Raw genomic sequence first — 19666 nt, 5'->3', positions numbered from 1 at the left:
TCCCGCCTGCGCCCGTGACCGGCCGGGTGAGCGCCCCGCAGGGCCCGCGAGACGCCGCGCCCCGCCTGGAGCAGAGCCGAGGCGGGACCTGGCCCCATCCCTAGCTGTACGGTGCTTGGAAGTCGCTTACGCTTGAGCCACCGGGGAAAGGGAGGCGACCGCCCTAGCCCTCGTGGGGATGAGGCGTTGCAGCTCTGTGGACCCACGAGTGACCCCAAGATCCGGCCTGAGAAGAGGCCACTTGTAGGAGGTAGTCGTGTCCGCAGCTGCCCCATGGCCTCCTAGATACACTCTCTGCCCGGCCCTGGGTGGAGGGAGGTCTGACCCCCACATTTTGTGAGCCTTTTGCCTTCTACAGGGAGCATGCGGGCTGTGGTCAGGGTACTTAGGGACATTTCCGGTCATTTCTAGAATGATTGTTTTGGAAGTGCTGACACCCTACCGCAAGACGGGGGTGAGCAGGAGCGGACAGCCCTAGACCGTGCTGGGGCGTTGCTGCCTGGGACAGGAACTTCTTGCTCGCGTGTTCATTCACTCCGTGGATATTTTGTGGGAACTGAACTGAGAATGAAAATTTTGTTGGCAAACAGAAAAGAATTTGAGATCAATCTTCTGGCTGTAATCACAAGCAACTGAGGTCCAGAGACAAGAGGCCAACCTACCCCGAACCCGGTACATTAGAACTTGCCTTCTAGGGCTCTGATTTCACTGCAGAGTATCCTCCCCATTCATTAGAGTTTCATTCGACAGAGGGCATTTTACATGGATCTTTGAAGCATAAATAGCCCAACAAATGCCTGTGGAAGGAAAAATTTATTTCGGTGGTGGTAGGAGGAGTAGCACAAGAAAGGTCGGAGCTGGGCAAGACAGGTGGAAAAGAAGGTGAAATACGTTCTGAACCGAAAGTTTTTTGTTACTGGTATGGTAGTAGAGTCTGACCTGCGCTGACTCGAGCTTGCTGTGTGTGCGCATGCACTGTGGAGGTTACAGTCTCTGCCTATCGCCTCTCTGAGATCCAGGTGTGGTCCGACACCCATGGGCTCTGAGGCTTTGGGCGAAGGCAGGTGGCCTCGCTTTGGTTGGAGGCCAGGGGGCACAGCCAGATGTGGGGGGCAAGGCTGCAGGGGGAGGTGGCTCGGGGCTGAGGAGAGGCGTGGAGATTGGACCTTATCCAGCTGGCCGCGGGGAGCCACGGAAGTTTCTTAAGCAGTAAAGGCAGCTGGAGCAGATGGCTAACGGAAGCCAAAGGCAACGCCCCCATCTGCTTGATAGCCTTCTGCCTGCGTTTGCCCAGCACCAGGGGGCGCTCTACGCCGCCATCTCCCCGGGCGCCCAGCTGGCCAGTGCTGTGGGTTCTGCGGTCCCTGTCACCCAGAGGACGCACTGAGGCTCAGAGAGGTTGTGTGGCTGGCTCAGGGCTGCACAGCTTGTAACTTTTGGAGCTGGGACCACATGTTTCTGGTCCCACATCCCGTGAGTTCTGTCCTCGGTAAGGGGGTTCAGGAGCCAGGCTGGGCTTGAGGGAAGCGAGGGCAAGGACAGGCCATGGAGGCAGGTGGGACTAGGCTGGGGCACGGTGCAGGGGGCGGCCGCGTGGGGCGCAGCCCTGCGTCCCTTGGCTCGGCTGCCGGCTCTGCCCATGCTGGAACACCTGGCCAGTGTGTGTGGGGGTTGTGGCTTTGGGCCCTGCTTTGGTCTCTGCAGTCTCCTGTGACTCTCCTGCTGTGACCCTAACTTCTGTGCAGAGGGGGCAGGGGTCCTGTGTGGTCTGACCCCCCCTCCGCCCTCAGGCCGCATGGAGGCTGCCGGGCACCTACATGGTGGTGCTGAAGGAGGGGACCCACCACGAGCAGACCAAGCACACGGCCCGCCGCCTGCAGGCCAGGGCTGCCCGCCGGGGCTATCTCACCACAGTCCTGCACCTTTTCCACCACCTGATCCCTGGCTTCCTGGTGAAGATGAGCGCAGACCTGCTGGAGCTGGTGAGCCTCCTCCCCGCACTCGCTGGCCCCTCCTTGTCTCAGTGTGTTCTTGTGGAAACCGAGGGGAAACATGGCACAAGGGGTTCCAGCCCAGTGATTTCAGCTTGGGTACAGATGCCTGTGAACCTGGCCACAACCCAGAGTCCTTCCATCTTCATCTGAAAACGATTCTAAGCCTGATCTGGTGGTACATGTCCATAGTTCCAGAAGTTTAGGAGGCTGAGGCAGGAGGCTTGCAAGTTTCAGCCCAGCCTGGGCAATTTAGATCCTGTCTCAAATTTTAAAAGATGGCTAGGGCTGTAGCTTAATGTAAAGGCCCTGGATTCCATCCCCAGTACAAGAGGGTGGGGGTGGGGGAGAAGAATTCCAAGGAGCAGGTAGGACCACAAAGACAACAGGGGTAAGGCTGGGGTCCAGCCCAGGGGTCTGCCTGCGGAAGCACATGAGGACAGGCCTCAGATCATTCCACAAACACAGGACACGGGGAGCACACTTACTCTGAGCTGATGCTCAGGGGTGAGGTTCCTCTCCTGGGTTAGAGTGGCCTCCCTGAGTCACAGGGCCAACAATGGGTGTGGGTCGCTGAGGGCCTCTGCCTCCCTGCTCTCCTCCACCCTAAGCCAGTGCATCCGTGTACATCTTAATAGTCCTTCTTGGTCCTCGGACTTGATGGCAGCACATGGTCATCATTTGCACATTAGTTCTCTGTGTGGCTGTGGACGCTGAGGCCCAGAGTGGGGCAGGGTCTCTTCTGAGGCCACGGCAGCACATACCTGGCAGGGTTCCGCCCTGGACTCCTAGCTCGCCACAGCCCTGCGTGTGCTTTGGCTGAGGGCAGCATCCCATGGCCGAACAACTGTGTGCCAGTCTGTCCTCACAGAGGCAAAGTCCTGGCAGGCGAAGGACCTTGTGGAGGCTGAGGCATCCGGAGATGAGTTGGGCCTCAGGTGGGCTGGGTGAAGAGAGGGCTCTGGCGGCATGCAGAGGAGCCGGTGATGCCCAATTCCTGTTGATGCACCCAGGGCTGAGCTCGGCTAGAAGCCACTGCCAGCCAGGCTGCAGCCCCAGCCCTGTGCTGTGCTCCTGTCCGCCCTGCCCAGCCCCTAGCCCTGCCAGCTTCCCACACTTAGGGGTTCTCGGTGCTGTGCCAAGCGCCTTGTCTGGTAGAGAGGTGAGGACACTGGCTCCTGGTCCTGGTCCTGTCCCCGTCAAGGGCTGCGGAAGGAGCTGCCTGTGGGATATGGGAAGGGACAGGGCTGGGGTCCCAGGGACAGGCTTCAGGGGTGTTGGAGCAGAGTCCCCCGGCTTGTGCAGGCCCTGCGGCTGCCACACGTCGAGTACATCGAGGAAGACTCCTCCGTCTTCGCGCAGAAGGTCCCGTGGAACCTGGAGCGGATCCTCCCTGTGCGGTACCAGGCGGAGGAGTACAGCGCCCCCAGTGAGCGCCCTGGGTTCCCCCCATTGCCCCTCTGGTGCAGTGTCCCCCCCACCCTGCGAGGGACCTGGCTGCCCCCACGGACCCTTCCTTACATCCCTCCCCCCTTGTGCATCCCACCCTGCCTCGCCTTCTCTCAGTCCAGGGAAGTGCAGGCCCTGTTTATTCACCCTCTTCCTGGCTGGGCCTGGTTGCCCTGTCTCCACTGGAGTGGCCTGGCAGGCTGCCCTCACCTGGGGGAGGGACAGAGTCGGATGCCGACCCAGGGTGTCTGTGACTCCCGGCCCTGACCCCAGAGCCATCAGACTGCCATGCTGGTCCCCACTGGCCTTCTGCCCACCCTGTCCCCTGTCCTGCAAGGCCCCCTGTGGAGAGGGACGGAAGGGAAGGACAAGGCGGTGGCTGTGGCAGGAGCTTGCAGGTGGCAGCTAGATTCTAGGGGACTGCACCAAGTCTGAGGGTCCTGTGGCCTGGGGTCCTGTGCACCATGGCCAGAGGTGAACTCGGCTGCCACACCTGAGCTCCTGCCTGGGAGGTCTTGGGAGCCACTTCCCTCTCAGAGCACCTTCTTGTCAGAAGTACACTGGGCTTCTGTGTACGTTGAGTACATCGAGGAGGACTCCGTCTTCTTGCAGAAGGTCCCGTGGAACCTGGAGTTACCACTGAAGCTATCACTCCGTCCTTGTCCTCTGGGGTGGTTGAGGCTCCAGTGGCAGATCAGGACTTCCGTGAGGGTTCGGGGCTTGGAACTGGTGCATCTGACAGTGAGGGCGCCCTTTCCTCCCTTTCCTTGCCCCTGGTGGCTGAAGTGTCCCTGGCTAGCGGCCTGTAACTCTCATCCCTGCCTCTGTCCTCTCTGCTCCGTTGTGAGGACCTGTGACACGGCGTATGGCTGCAGTACCTGGAGATCCCTAACTGGATGACTGCTGCTTGTCCACACAAGGGCACAGCACAGCTCTGGGGGACAGGGTGTGAACATAGCTTGCTGGGGCCACTGCCTGTCCCACCTGCTCCTGCCTGGGAGATGCCGAGGGCTCTGATGTGCAGGGGACAGAGCCCGGGGTGGAGCCCCTGGAGTTGGGGGGTGTTGGCTGGAGGAGGACTTCTGGGAGTGCCGGGCTGCAGTGAGGCGGGTTGGGCACCTTGGGGATAGGTGCTGGGCTGGCTGGGCCCAAAGGCAGACCTTTCATTTGCAGGGTACAAATGTGACTTCAGCACTCTTGAGCTGTGTGACCTTGGACGCAGCTGAGCCTTAGTACCTCTACCAGAGGGAGGCAGTGATAGTCCCTGCAGGGGCTGTCTGGAGGGCTGGAGGACCTGTTGCGGTAGCAGGGCTGAGTGTATGGGGAGGTGCTCTTCTAGCCCGTCTCCTCTCGCATTCAGTGGTAACTTCTAAGCACCACAGTGGTGCTGTGAGACCCCGTTAGTGGGCAGCCTTCCCCGGGCCTCCACTGGCCTGGCTGAGGCTTTCCCTGCGGCCCGAGGCTCCTCTCTCCTCCCTCTGCTTCTTCCAGCCAAGCTGTGTGGCCACCTGCAGGTTCTCCTTGCCTTCTCCTGTGCCCCTCACCTGTCTCACCCAGCAGCCTGCTTCCTGGGGAACCCCCTTTCCTGGGAAACTCTGCTTCTTGGGGAACCTCGCTTCCTGGAGAACCACCCTTCCTGGGACCCCACTTCCCAGGGACCCCCACTTCCTGGGAAGCCCTGTTTCCCAAGGAACCCTGCTTCCTGGGCAGTCCTACTTCCTATGGATCCCACCTCCCAGAGACCCCTATTTCCTGGGGAACTCCCTCATCCAAGAGAAAGAATGAGTGCATGGTAGGCTTTGGGTGGACTGTTCTAACCTGGGTCTGGAGAAAGCGGCCCCTGGGTCCCTCCTGGCACCTGTCAGGAGCGCGTGGCCTCAGCCCCCAGGCCCAGACTGGAGCAGCACCCAAGTCTCCATTTCCTCTGTACAAGGAGCTGGCTGCGCAGGCAGCCCTGCTCGCCTCCTTCCATGCTTCAGCCCAGATCGGTCTCCCTGGGCCGAGCTGGGAAAGGCGGTACCCAGGCTAGTTGCACAGTGTGCTTCTCTCTTCTGAATGCACCTGTCGCCTGTCAGCCACATCAGTGTTTGTGAGCCGGTCACCCTGGCTCCCTTCCCCGCTCCGTCACTTGCCACCGACGTGGCCTCGGACAGGTCCTGCCGGTCCCTGCCGTGCTGTAGGCAGATGTGTGCAGCTGGGCAGCTCTGTGTAAGGTGCCATGAGTTAGCGCGTCTACAGCGTCAGCTCATACGCACAGCCGTAACGCCCGCGTCTGGTGATTCTCTCCTCTCTTCTCTGCGGTGCCGCCGGAAGGTGGAGGCGGCCCGGTGGAGGTGTACCTCTTAGATACCAGCGTCCAGAGCGGCCACCGGGAAATCCAGGGCAGGATCACAGTCACCGACTTTGAGAGTGTGCCTGAGGAGGACGGGACACGCTTCCACAGACAGGTACGCACCCTCTGCCCCCGTCCCTCGGCTCATGGCTGCATCCTTGCTGTCCCGCCCCTCCCCAGCTATCAGCTGCGGGGTGGGGGTGTCTGTCCATCCTGCCCCTTGCAGATATGTCGAGGGGTGGCAGCCTTTCTCATGGCATCCTTGTGTTGGTCGGGCAGGCAAGCAAGTGTGACAGTCACGGCACCCACCTGGCCGGCGTGGTCGGCGGTCGGGATGCGGGTGTGGCCAAGGGCGCCAGCCTGCGCAGCCTGCGTGTGCTCAACTGCCAAGGGAAGGGCACAGTCAGCAGCACCCTCATAGGTGAGTGGGGCCTGGCAGAGAGCGGCTCAAGTCCAGGGAGTCTGGTGTCCCCTGACCGGGGAGCAAAGGGGCCTTGGCCCGGAGTTCCAGAGGGCTAGAGCCGGCAGGGGTCACGAGTGCACGTGGAAACGCTGAGGCTCTGCCGGTCAGAGGCTCAGGGCTGCGGCTTCTGTGTCAGGCTCTTTGCAGGATCCCACACTATTCCCTCTCCAAGTCCTTTCTTTTTCTCTTTCTTTTTTTTTATATACTTTTTCCCAACTCCTTTAAAAGTTCTGCTTTCTTGGAGCTGGATGTGGTGGTGGATGCAAGGCCAATTTGAGGCCAGCCTGGGCTACACAGTGAGTTCAAGGCCAGTCTGAACTGCATAGCGAGACCCTGTCCCAAAAACAAAACAAAACGCAAGTTCTGTCTTCCATCATGCTGTCTTAGATTTGGACAGACCCTGAGGTGATCTTGTCCAGCTTTCTCCATTGCTATTTGCATACCTTTGAAGCCAGGAGACTCACTGCTTGCACAGGGCCCTGTAGCCACTGTGGCTGGGCAGACATTGTGTCACCTCCTTTTAGAGGAGCTGTCAACAGAGTTTTGCCAGCCTCTGCTGGGGGTACCAGGCAGCCTGCTGGGTGGGCACCTGGAGGTTGTGCTGAGAGCTAGGACGTTGACCTGTGGACAGAGAAGAGGGAGGGTGCTTGGCTTATAACAGCCTGCTGTGGCCAGACACCGAGCCAAGGGCTTGTGCACCTCAACCTGGGGCCAGCATGGGGCAGCTGTTAAGCAGCTTAAACTGGCTAGAGAGGGTACCCTGCCCAGGTGACAGTGCTGGAGCTGGTGGCATCACTGGGAAGGCGCTGGCTCCGGGTGGTGGCTGGTCCCCCACAGCGAGCCCCAGGCCTGGGCCAGATCTGTGCAGCCCTTGAAGCTGCGAAGGCCTAGAGGGCCACCTGTGTACCCAGCTCACCCCGGACTCTGCTAGCCTGGGCACCGGGCCTGGGAGGGAGGTGAAGTGTTGTGAAGTCTGAACTGAGGGCTGAATTCTTCCTCTGGACCTCGGTCCTCTCTTTTTAGGCTTCAGCTAGTGAACGAGGCCCATTTGTGTTCTGGTGCCCATTCGCTTAGAGCAGATGAGTCACACAGAAAAGTAGTACATACCCTGGGGCTCGCCACCCTCAGGCGCCACCTCCATGCCTGTGAGGAAGGGGCCGCAGAGGGGAGAGCTCATCTCCGGAGGTAACTTGGCTTTGTCCTCCCAGGCCTGGAGTTCATTCAGAAAAGCCAGCTGGCCCAGCCCGTGGGGCCACTGGTGGTGCTGCTGCCCCTGGCCGGTGGGTACAGCCGCACCCTCAATGCTGCCTGCCACCACCTGGTGAGGGTGGGGGTGGTGCTGGTTGCCGCAGCCGGCAACTTCCGGGACGACGCCTGCCTCTACTCGCCAGCCTCGGCTCCTGAGGTAGGTGCCAGGGTGCTGCCCACAGTGGCCACTGTCCTGGCCTATGTCCCTCGGTCTTCTACATGCCTTCCCCCAGGCTGGGGACCTGGAGCCCTCCTGCCCCGTGGGGGACAGAATGGCACCCCAGCTCTCTCCCGTCCCTGCCTCCTCTCCAGACACTCGGGCACCCTGGGACTTGGCCCAAGCACGGCCAGCCCAGCCCATCGTCCCATTGATGCGATACGCAGCGTCCCCAGCCCGCAGCCCCTGCTGAGACCTTGTCCCTCCTGTGGCACAGGGGCTGGGGGTGCCGGGCCGCAGCCCTCACCTCATCTACAGCGCTGGGCACCTGTAGGCCACTGGGCCGTGTGCACACAGGACCGGGCCCCGGGGGAGTGGGCAGCATGGTGGGGCACCCTGTCCCCACCTGCTTGATGTTCCAGGGCGCCCAGGTGTGAGGGCCCGGGGAGGACTTCCTGGCCGTGCTTGGGGCCTGGCAGGCTGGCAGCTGGCACAGGAGGTGCATTGATCACCCTGTAATTCCGCCCTGTGGGAGACTGAAGTAGAAGGAATTCGTGTTTGCACCCAACCTGGTCCACCTAGCAGCTTGCCGAGACCCAGCCTCCAAATTTAAAAAAGCCTGGTGATGACACTCAGTGCGAAGGGCCTAGGTTCAGCCTCAGGACTGAAGGAGCAAGTGAAAGCCAGCCTAAGACCTGTCACGCCTCTCTGCTTTGCTGCTGTGGCCTCCCCATGGCATTTAGAGCAGGACTAGTTCCCCGTTTGTCGTGTCTCCCTACAAGACTGTGCCCTGCACAGGGACCTCGGGAATGCGCCTGTCTATGGGGGTGGAGCACAGGGTGGGTCAGGGCGGAGGTACCAGAGTTCTCCTGCAGGACTCAGAGTTCCCCCAGCAGGGGACATTTGAGCGGGACCTAGATGGGTGTGTAGGAGTTGGCCAGCATGACTAGCAAGGTCTGTCATCCTTCCTTCACTCCTTTCTCTGCCACCGCCCTCCTCACCTTTCTAGGTCATCACAGTTGGGGCCACCAATGCCCAGGACCAGCCCGTGACCCTAGGGACTTTGGGGACCAACTTTGGCCGCTGTGTGGACCTCTTTGCCCCGGGGGAGGATATTATTGGTGCCTCCAGTGATTGCAGCACCTGCTTTGTGTCACAGAGTGGGACGTCGCAGGCCGCTGCCCATGTGGCAGGTCAGTCACCCCCTGCCCCGGCCACTGTGAGGCTCATGGCCCCAAGGACAGACAGGGTCTGGGGCAGAATGCATGTGTGCAAGCTGCCACGTTACCTGGGTTGTTTCAGCTCAGTTCCTCCCTGGGCCGGAGGAGGAGGCACTGAGCAGAGGAGGGGAAGAGGAGGGGAGGAGGGAGCAACCTGACTTCCTTCCAGGAGGCCCCACCTCCTGACCTCCACCCCCTAGCAGCAGTGCTACAGGTGTGGACCAAGCCTTCAGCAGTAGACCTTTGGAAGACACGGGAGAGCCAGACCATAGCGGCACCCTCAGCAGCACTCAGCTAATGGGGGAGGCAGGCACCTGAACAGGAGCGCAGAGCAGTCAGGGCTCCATCAGTGGGAGCCCAGAGGAGGCACCAGTATGGTGTGAGGGGCAGGGAAGGCTTCTTGGTAGAGGGACACTTGATCTAGGCTTTGAGGGGTGAATAGGAGTTCATTTGGTAAACATCAGGGCCCAGCAGGAGGAGAGTGGGATGTCTTAGTCGCTGGCTTTGCTTTGGCAAGGCATCAAAGGTGGCTTCCCTCCTGAAGAGCAGTGCAGTACGCTGGAGGCCTTGGTTAGGAGGGGGGCCACGCTACCATCAACTCTGACCATCCCATCCCGCCCCAGGCATTGTGGCCATGATGCTGACGGCCGAGCCGGACCTCACGCTGGCTGAGCTGCGGCAGAGACTGATCCACTTCTCTGCCAAAGATGTCATCAATGAGTCCTGGTTCCCTGAGGACCAGCGAGTGCTGACACCCAACCTGGTAGCCAGGCTGCCCCCCAGCACCCACGGAGCAGGTGAGCAGGGTAGCAGGGTGGCCAGTGGGCGGGGTCACCAGTCGCCCTGGGAAGCCCTGTCCCCGGCAGGAGCTGAGCCCTGCAAGGGCCCCTGGGGGCAGCCCACTGGGTTCCTCCTCACCGGGGGCCTGTTGCAGGGAGACGGCTGCTCTGCAGGACAGTGTGGTCAGCACATTCGGGGCCCACACGCACGGCCACTGCCCTGGCCCACTGCGCCCCCGGTGAGGAGCTGCTGAGCTGCTCCAGTTTCTCCCGGAGCGGGAAGCGGCGGGGCGAACGCATCGAGGTGACCTGCCCTGTGTGTGTGCGCGGGGTGGACTCCTGCCCAGGGCTCTGGGTGCCGTGAGGGGCCTGCGGGGGGGGAGCTACGCCCATGTCCCAGGGATGCCACGGGACGGAGGTGCCTGCCTGGCCCAGGGCAGCCTGGATGCGGCCCTTGGGGTTGGGTGGTGGCGGTGCAGGACCAGCCCTTGTGCCCCAGTTCTGGATCCTCCTCGTCTTGGTATCTGGGAGAACTTCAGGAAACCCAGAGCTGCCCACTGTCAGAAGTGTGCCAGGCAGGCAGGCTCGGGCTCCCGGTCCCCAGAGGGCTGGGAGCAGGGCGCTGAGGAGGGCCCAGGGACCTCTGTGGCCCTGCATCCTGGTAAAGCAGGTTCTGGCCTCTGTCTCTGGCCACAGGCCCTCAGGGGCAGGCGAGTGTGCTTGGCCCACAACGCGTTTGGGGGTGAGGGCGTCTATGCTGTCGCCAGGTGCTGCCTGCTGCCCCAGGCCAACTGCAGCATTCATACCGCTCCAGCCGGGGCTGGAATGGAGCCCCGCGTTCACTGCCACCAGCAGGACGAGGTCCTCACAGGTAGGAGGCCAGCCCTGCTCCTGACACCCCTGGCCCAGCAGGCATGGTGTTACACGGGGGTGTGTACCATGTGTGCCCATTGCAAGGCCAGGGTTTGCACTTCCACACCAGGGGCCCTGGTGCTTGGTTTTGTTTTTCTGTTTTGGCTTCCTTTTGCCTACAGTGAGGGAACACCCTCCTTGGGTGGTGGCAGAGTGGGGACACCTAGAACAAAGCCTGGGGTGCTGGATGGGCCTCACCGGGGTAAACAGGAATGAGGGGCTCCAAGGCCAGGTCCATAGTGGGGCAGAACTTAGGCAGGAGCCACTCCGCTCCTCAGCAGATGGGCATGCTGCTTACCAGGTCTTTGCCTCGGTTGTCCTGTCTGTGAAATGGGGGGGTGCTGTACATTCTAGCTGTCATTATTGTCATCAGTTACTACTTTAGAAACTGTTTCCTTGTCTGAAGGGGCCACTCTGTCAAAAGTGAGTCCCAACAGGTGGCGGGAAATCTCTCCTGCAGGGAGCAGGGTGGTGGCGCTCAGGTGGCTGGAGGCTGGGCTGCCCCGGGTTGGTGGAGTGAGAGTGTCCGGAGGGTTTGGAGACAGCAGGAAACCGTGAAAGGATTAGGGACCGAGGTGCAGCAAAGGGCCTGGCAGAGCCGGCTGGTGTGCTGGCCGGGCTTGAGTAGAGAGAGGAGCCAGGCAGGCGGCTGGTGCCCTTGGCCAGGTCGGGTTTGCACGGCACCCCACCTGCTTCTGTATCAGCGTCTCGGCCCATTGAGCATGCCCGGCAGAAGGTCAGGGCCTGGGCCACCTTGAAGTGAGAGCTGTGGGTGGCATGCCTGTAGGCACCGCCTGAGGCGTTGTTCTGCAGCCAGGGGCCTTGGCCTGGGTGGCTTTCCCAAGGCCACGAGAGCACGGGTAGCCACGGCCCTAAGATGGGTCATGGACTGCTGAGACTTCATGTGCACGCCTGTGTTTCATTGTCGCAGTGTCCCTGTGGGCAGTGATGTCACTCTCACTGTTTCACAGAGAGGGAAACTGAGGCTTGGCCAGCTTCGTGACCACTGCCCATGGTTTCCCACTGCTGGGTGTGTCCGACTTCGGGCCCATGAGAGGAGTGCCCAGGTGCCGGGTGCGTGCCTGAATTCTGGCCGTGGCTAGATGGCGTAGGGGTCTGGGAGGCTTTGAGTCTCAGGCCTGGGACCCCTGTCCCATGGCTCCTATCTCTGAGTGGCGAGGAGACCATGTTTGTACTGAGAACTGAGGTTCAGAGAGGTTGAATGCTTTCCTAAGCAACTGCTGTCACACAGCAGGTTGTCGGCAGAGTGGAGGTGAGAACCAGGGATCCTGCTGTGCAGGCCAGCTTCTTTCCTATGTGAGCTGTCCCTGGGTGTCCCCAGCCTCAGGCCTTAAATTGTGGGATCAGGAAGAGGGTCCCCGTGATGGAGCTGTTCCTTCTCTACCCAGGCTGCAGCACCCACTGGGAGGCTGAGGATTTTGGCGCCCACAGGTGGCCTGTGCCAAGGCCAGGTGGGCCTGGCCAATGTGTGGGCCACAAGGAGGCCAGCATACATGCGTCCTGCTGCCAGGCCCCGGGCCTGGAGTGCAGAGTCAGGGAGCACGGGGTCCCGTGGCCTGTGGAGCAGGTAAGGAGCTGGCCAGATGCATGCGACTGTTCCTTAGCTTTGGGTCCGCGTGTGTGCCACTGCCGCATTGTCACGTGTTGGGGCTGGTGTTGGGTGCAGGCCATGTTTGTGGTGGTGCAGCTGGGCTCCACCGCCCTTAGAGAACATGGTAAACGTGGTGTGTGGAAACGCCACACGTGCTTCCACGGCCTGCTGGAAGGGGGCCGAGGGCCAGGAGCTCAGCTGCACCGAGGAGGCAGAGGTGACCCAGCCGTGCCCGGGGGAGGGGGTACTGGTGCCAGGCTGCAGGATGAGGGCAGGAAGGCCTGGCCTGGGGGCACAGATGCAGGTGGAGGTGGAGTGGGTGAGGCCGGCGACCTCACTTGCAGCCTGGAGCCCCAGGGTGCACTTGCAGGGTTCATGAGTGCTTGCTCCCTGCTGGGGGCTGAGGGCAGACCCGACTCAGAGCCGGTGTGTGGGCACCTGGTCCCGTGTCCCAGTGCCCTGCAGGTTCTGGGGCACTGAAAAGATACCACGGAGGACGGCAGAGCAGGGAAGGGAGTGGGCGGGAGGTCAGGAAGGGTCTCACTTGCACAGTTGGGATGGCAAGCCAGGGGGACGTCCCAGGGAACACTGCTCGGGCAGACGAAGTAGCTGCACAAAGGTGGGAACCTTGGGGATGCACAGTGGTGGACATCTGTCATTCCAGCCTCTGGGAGGCTGAAGCAGGAGGATGACATGTGTGAGCACAGCCTGCACAACTTAGCAGCTCAGTGAGACCCTGTCTCACATAAAAAGAGAAAGGGCTGCGGATGCAACTCAGCATGGAGGCCCTGGGCTCAATCCCCAGACTGCGAACAGGAGGCCCGAGAAGGGGGAGTGATCAGGAAGGAGGGGTGGGCCTAGTGAGGGGCTAAGCCAGGTCAGTAGGCCACAGGCCGGCCGGACTCTGGGCTTGCTGGGTGGGTTGGAGCCTGGGGCGAGGGTGGGGCACGAGCAGGCGCGCTGAGCTGAGGCTGCAGGGGAGCCGGGGCAGCAGGGGGAGCAGCAGTGCTCCTGTGCTGGTGCGGGCGGCCCAGGATGTGAAGGAGGCGCTGGGACGCGGTGGGCGGGCGGAGGAGGCGTGGCTGGGCCAGCTGAGTGGCAGGGGCTGGTGTGTGAGGCGAGGCATTGGGAGCACATCAGCGTGGTTGGTGTTGGGTGTGGGCCACCAGGTGTGAGCTGCAGAGCGCATCCCGTGGCCGAGAGCGAGGGGTTCACACTGTGGCCCTGGGCTTGCTGCGAGGAGAAGGCCCGGCAGTGTAGCCATGTGCTCTTTCCTCCCATGCTGTCAGGTCACGGTGGCCTGTGAAGATGGCTGGACCCTGACGGGCTGCAGCGCCCTCCCTGGGACCGCCTTGGTCCTTGGGGCCTACGCCGTGGACAACACGTGTGTGGTGAGGAGCCGTGACGTCAAGGTGGCAGGCAGGACCAGCGAGGAGGCCGTGGCAGCTGCTGCCATCTGCTGCCGGAGCTGGGCCTCGGAGCAGGCCTTCTGGGAGCACCAGTGACAGCCCGGTTGGGATGGGGGCCTGTGTAGGGCCAGGGTCTGGGCCTGCAGGGACAGACTCCTTGCCTGGGAGGACTTCGGTCTCACACCGTGACGGGCTGCAGCTTGGTGCTACCCTCACACCCCCACCTCCACCTCCACAGCACAGCAAGGAAGCTGGGCTCTGCCTGCCAGCAGCCGAGGTGCCGCCCACGGCAGATGACGTGCCTGTGTCTGAGCTCTTGCCCTGTGCCAGGCACTGGGTCAGTCTCCCCAGAGGAGGGAGGATGTGGGGTACGGAAGGAGCTGAGTGTCAGGCTGGGGATGGGAGGGTGAGGGAGCTGGTGGCCTTCCACTGGCCTGCCCACTTTGGAGAAGCCCCTTTGGGATCCTTGGTTAATGGGGGATCTGTTTTCCATACCCCTGGGGTAAGGGCAGGGATGAGATCCTTGCCTGTTTCTCCCAGCTGCCCTCACTCTGCTCCCCGTCAGTAGCACTGGCACCCTGCTTTATGGAGGAAGATACAGGGGCTAGAGAGGGGCAGTGCCCCCCGCACATGCCATGGAAAGGGGGACAGGCTGGGACGAGACCCGGAGTGGCCTGGTGAGAAGCCAAGCCTCCACTGTGCCAGGCTGGGCACTGGCCCGCAGGTCGCATGGGACCCAGCTTGCTCTTGATGGCCCGGTGGGCCGCAGAAGGGGGTGACTGTCTCCCCAACACAAGTATGTGTCTCCCCTAGGTCTCCTCTCTGCTGCCTTTTTATACCAAGAAGCTTTTCCCAGACCTGTTTGGCTTTTGTAACTTGGTATTTATTCTGGGTTTTGTAGTGTTTTTATGATGTGACTTTTTAAAATAAAAGTAACTTTGTCATGACCCAGCCTCGACCTGCCTGCCTGGGATGCAGTCGTGTAGCATGGAGCAGTGGGAGGGGTGACAGGCCTTCGGGCAGTGCTGGCACAGGAACCTGCTGCCCGGCACTGCCTAGGGATGCAGCGAGCCTCCGCCCAGCTTTCGGGGACCAGTGCTGGGTGCATCAACCCCGGGGTGCCCTCCCACCCTCTCCCTGCAGCAGCCCCAGGCCTGCAGAGTGGGTCTGTGGGATCAGTCAGCGCAGCGGGGCTTCCATAAGGGCCAGGACCTGTCCACCACTGCCATGTGTGGACAGGAGTCATCTCAGACTATCCGACTTGGAGTGGGACCTCCTGGCTCCTTGCTGGGGCTGGAGTGTATGTCCCAAGCAAGGTCTGTCTCTCCAGAGCCCATGTCATGTACAAGGGATCTGTCACAGTTCTTGTTTTCTAACAGTTCAGTGCCAGGCAGGGAATGTGCTCATGGCCCTCAGGCCCCACACCTGCCGTGCCACCCAGACCCCTGCCCTCCCTGGAGACGCTGCTTCACCTGCCCGTTAGGATACCCACATCTCAACAGCTGTCACTTAGGGGGGACAACTTGGTTCTTGTAGATGGGTGGCAGGTGTCACCAGCCAGCGGGGCGGGGGGCCTGGCCTGCAGGTGGAGGCAGGCCTGGACTAGCACGTGGGAGGTCGGGACCCACATGAACAAAGCACAGGCTCAGGGACCCAGGGACCCAGGGCAGGACTTAGGGTGGGGATGCCGCTTCGGGAGCCAGAAGCGGTACGAGAGACGTCTGCAGGCTGGGACCCTGAGGTCCGCATCTTCGTCCACACTCTGTCAGGGAGCCCTGAACTGTGACCAATGAAGGCTCAGGAGACCCACAGCCCCGCGGAGAAGCATAGAACCAGCCGGTGCCAGGCCTCAGGCCCACTGTGCCCCCACCATGGGCCAAATTCTTACACTTGGAGAAAAATGTTGGTGAGACTCCAACTCTACATTTTTGAAAAATTTATTTTGTACTTTGAGAAGCTAAGAACTCTGCCACGCATGAACCAAATTTAGAGTTAAGTCTTTCCTAGTTTATCTATTTTCTTTTGAAATTTTATAAACAAGATTTTTGTACACAAAGAGGTAGCAGAGGACAATTCCAGTCTGCTTGTTCCAAGCTCAAAAGGGACTGCACACGCCTTGACGTCCGCAGAGAGGCCAGGCCGGGCCAGGCCGAGGGCTTGGCGCTCTAGGTCCTGGGACTCATGCTAGTTGCCAGTGGCTGCTGCATGAGCCCACCAGAGCGTCGTGGGCGAGCTGCCCCGGGATGCCCAGAATGGCCTTCACCGCACAGCTTCGACAACACAGAGCACTGAGTCCTTTGTGCAATTCCTGCTCAATTTGCAGACCATTGTGAAAGATTATAAAAACATCTTCATCCAAAAAATTGGCAGTAAAAATGATAACTTTTCCAAGGCAAGCCTGTCACAATTGTCACTTTGTGGTACTACATTAAAAAAAGTCCTCAGCAGGTTCATTGACTGCAGCTGTTAGAAATCAAGTGGTTACTGGCATAGTGGAACTGATGCTCACTGCACCACCCTAAGGATATGAACCGAAGCTGGAGTGAGGCGACCCTGATGCAGCTTTGCATGAGTAGCAGGGCCAGGGCAGGAAGCGTTTCCATAGGAAATAAGGGACTAGAAGTGGTGATTTCACTCCTGATTTGGGGCTCCTGAGAGTGCAGTTGCCAGCGAGGATATTCCAACACATATCCTCGCCAGCATTTCATAGTCCTACACAATCTTTACATGAAGATGGGTATGGACAGGTGAGGGTCGGAGGGGCATACAGCAGGATACGGGATATTCGAAACATCACATTCAGAACTGCAAGAACACCAGAACCGTGTCAAATGTGCCGCCTGCCTAGGTCTGTTTCTCTGGCTCCTTCACCTTCCCAGGTTTCTGACAAAAGCCGTCAGCAGCCTGTGCTGTTCCGGAGGACAGACCGAAGTCTGACCGCACCGGCACTGCCACAGCTGAACAGGCAAGGGAAGAAGGGCTGTGAGTGCACAGCACTGAAGCTGCCTGCCTGTCACGTCCCCACAAACGCAAACACAACCAAAAAGGCACTTGGGGGCTGGCTGCGCCTCTCTGACTTCCAAGTTCAGCAGTGGCACCCTGGCACCTCCTAAGGCTCCCCAGTTCTGCATGCAGTGAGGTGAAAATAAGGCAGAACTTGTAACTAGAGGCAAAACAGGACAAACAAGGTATGACCAACTCAAGATACAGAATGTTCCAAATACAGGAGCATCGCTGTGGTCCCCACCCCGCCCCAGAAGGGAGCTGGTGCCCAGCTGAACCAACGGAGTGACGTTACATGGAAAGTGCTGCTCTGGGTGGTGGGCATCTCTCTCCAGGGACTTCCGGGAAGCTGCCCACCTGCTTTTTCAGTACTGACGAGTCATGGTTAAGAGAAGCAAAGTCTTCAATCCCTTTGTGCACTAAAAAGATCGTGAAACTCCTGAAGCAGCACCCTCCAGTTCAGACACCTAACTTGATGTATGACCACTACCAAGGGCTTCGCAAATTACGTTTTTAGTAAAAGCAAATGATTGCAGATCACATGACTTAAGACTACAGTTTATTCAATATGTCTCCAAGCATTAAAAAGATACTTTTATGAAGTCAAACTCAGTAAAATTATAACTTAAAGTGCTTATTTTGTTATTTTTAGAATTTGTTTTGGGAACCACTCGTAACTTCTTTAATGACTGATGTCAAAGAATGCATCCTGTACGTCTGGAGAACACAGCTTTTTTGTTTTATTGCTCTTTTCAATCTTAATCATATCAGAAAATACCTTAAAGAGCTTAATAATTTCCCAATTTTTGATCCTGGTAACATTTTGTCAATATTTAAGCTTATGCCCAGGGCTCTCAGTCAGACCCATCAGAAATTCTATACAAGTAGGGAGACATATTAAATACAAAGGTCTGTGTAAACCGAATTCTTTAACTACTATTTTACAATGAAAAGGAATTTTACCACATAACTTTACATCATTTAAATTGGATATTCCTATTCAATGTTACTGCAAGATTAAAAATTTGCCCCCACAAACCTAAAGGCAGCTTGCTATTTTTTTCTCAGAATATAAAAAGCAAAGGGAATTTTTTTGTTGTATCCTGGAGAAAACAACAGCTTTCCCCACTCTTGCGTGTTCATGTAACAAAAGTCTGCCGCCACTTTACTTCCTAAAATCGCCACAGAAGCGTCCATTCATCTGCACGGGGACTGTGCCTTGGGACAGCTGGCCACACACTGGTCGCCTCCTGGCCGCCTTGCAGCCAGGGCAGCCTCCTCGAGGACACGGCCCCCAGAGTCTGCAGCCTCCTGGCCTGTCCCAGGCTCCAACAAGGGTTTCAAGGGTCAGATTCTGTTTCCAGAAGGTGCTGACGTCCAGCTTTGCCGGGTGCTGGGTACATCCCTCTAAGGATCGACATCATCAAGGTCACTTCTGAGCTCACCAATCATCATGGGAGATTCTGAGCCCTGTGGAAAAGAACAAGTGAAAGTCTGTGCCATTAAACTGGGGGAAAATTTTCTATAGACTTCCTGTTTATGCTGTGTAAGTTAAATATGTCCTCATGGGCAACTTCATTGCTTCCTAATGGACACTAAAACACAGAGGTAGGTATTATACCTTCCACTTGACAATATGTGATTCTCAGGAGCACTCTGATGTCTATGTCACTTAGTCTCTGAGGTAACCCAGTGCCCCTCACTTGGTGGCACTGTTCTCCTCGGGCCCACAAGCCGTCTCTTCTTAGAACCCTGAGGAGCAGTGGGACAAAGCCAAGGCGAGACCAGCTGCTACTGCCATGTGCTGGGCACTTCGCCCGCACATGTGCGCTAGGTCATTCTCCATTCTGCATGCTGTCTTTGTCATCAATGGCGCTGGCCTCTAGTTTATGTGCTCAAAAGTTCCAAAGACGTGGCACGTTTCCGGGAGCAGGCTGAGTGGTGGTGGGAACGGAGGAGAAGGGGACAACCTCTTGTCAGTGACACGCAGGGGGAGTCAGATGGAGTGAATGGGAAGGGCTGAAGGAGGAAGAACATGGTGTATTTGGCGAACTAAAACCACCAACTGCTGGGCGAGGTATGCTGGGGCCAAATCAAGTAGGACCATATAGAGGTTCTGGCCTCTATCTAGCAGCAGAGGCAAGTTACGACAGGCTTTGGCTAGTGGTCAACAGCGGCAAATGTGCAGGCAGGCGGCTTCCCCAAAGCCCCAAAGACTAAGATGCTCAGCACACATGGAGAGATGTGTGCAGTGAAGGCTGTGTGGAAGTCTGTGGTGTGTATGGGAGCCGGCTAGGACACCCCTGAGCACCCTGGCTTGCACTGGTACACGGGTGTTGAGGGAGGTGAGGTGGGCTTTGCTGTGGAGGCGGCTTCCAGATGCAGCAGGCAGAGCTGTCAGGAATAAGAGTGCTAGATGTGCGCGTCTGGCGCTCAGGAGCTTGGCTGCAGGTGTGGATGAAGGCATGGAGCAGGAGCAGAAGCAGAAGATGGAGGACAGAGACCTGCGGGACATCTACTGGGGACCTGGAGGAGGCTGAGGTGTCAGGACAGGACAGGAAGGGAGTGTCTGATGGAGGCAGGAGTAGCTAGCAGCATCAGCGTGGGTCCCTTGCTACCCCAACTTCGGGTGAGAGAAGACAGCAGGAGTCAGGCTGGACAGCGGAAGAATGAGGACGCGGGGACAGCGCAGGTGATTCTAAGAGGAGTGGGTGGGGGTAAGAGGAAGAAACCTTTTTTAAGGGGATGGAAGGGAACTGTGTTGGAACACTGCTAGGAAGGAGGACAAAGAGGGAGAGTTCAAGATGCATGGAGGAGAGAAAAATAAAGGGCGGAGGCTTATGGTGGGAGGAGAGGACATGGGGCAGAGCAGATGCTGCGGCTACACATCTGGACACCAGTGGCCGTGGAAGCTCCTGTTCAGCAACTTTCAGCTCTGCAAATAAAGGAGGTGATGTGGTAACCTGCTGAGAGTGACCTGGGTCGGGTGAGGTCCTTCTGTGAAGTCAGCGTAATGGCTACTCACATGGTTATGAGCACCTGAAAGGTGACACTGAGAGAAATGACAGACACAACACCAGCAACACACACT

General features: G+C 58.9%; 2 protein-coding genes across 4 annotated transcripts in view; one reads left to right on the top strand and one right to left on the bottom strand.

Moving 5' to 3' along the window:
• Window positions 1-14520, top strand: part of Pcsk9 (proprotein convertase subtilisin/kexin type 9) — a 15223-nt gene extending 703 nt beyond the window's left edge. The window contains exons 2-12 of the mRNA XM_005398505.2: window positions 1791-1982; window positions 3297-3420; window positions 5754-5887; window positions 6052-6193; window positions 7444-7640; window positions 8650-8833; window positions 9484-9657; window positions 9795-9943; window positions 10336-10510; window positions 11961-12139; window positions 13453-14520. Of these exons, the coding sequence (XP_005398562.1) occupies window positions 1791-1982; window positions 3297-3420; window positions 5754-5887; window positions 6052-6193; window positions 7444-7640; window positions 8650-8833; window positions 9484-9657; window positions 9795-9943; window positions 10336-10510; window positions 11961-12139; window positions 13453-13668 (1866 nt within the window). The 3' untranslated portion in view covers window positions 13669-14520. The remainder of the gene's footprint in view (window positions 1-1790; window positions 1983-3296; window positions 3421-5753; window positions 5888-6051; window positions 6194-7443; window positions 7641-8649; window positions 8834-9483; window positions 9658-9794; window positions 9944-10335; window positions 10511-11960; window positions 12140-13452) is intronic.
• A 973-nt stretch (window positions 14521-15493) lies between these two features.
• The window catches only part of Usp24 (ubiquitin specific peptidase 24), a 150542-nt gene continuing 146369 nt past the window's right edge, over window positions 15494-19666 (bottom strand). For all 3 annotated transcript variants that reach the window (XM_005398504.2, XM_013521671.1, XM_013521672.1), the window contains one exon: window positions 15494-18045. In XM_005398504.2, coding sequence (XP_005398561.1) covers window positions 17983-18045 — 63 coding nt within the window. In that variant the 3' untranslated portion in view covers window positions 15494-17982. The remainder of the gene's footprint in view (window positions 18046-19666) is intronic.

Source organism: Chinchilla lanigera, unplaced genomic scaffold, assembly GCF_000276665.1.
Source record: "Chinchilla lanigera isolate Chin_1 unplaced genomic scaffold, ChiLan1.0 scaffold00063, whole genome shotgun sequence".
Taxonomy (NCBI): Eukaryota; Metazoa; Chordata; class Mammalia; order Rodentia; family Chinchillidae; genus Chinchilla; species Chinchilla lanigera.
Note: the sequence above shows the minus strand (reverse complement) of the source record. Positions and strands in the feature narration are given on the sequence as shown.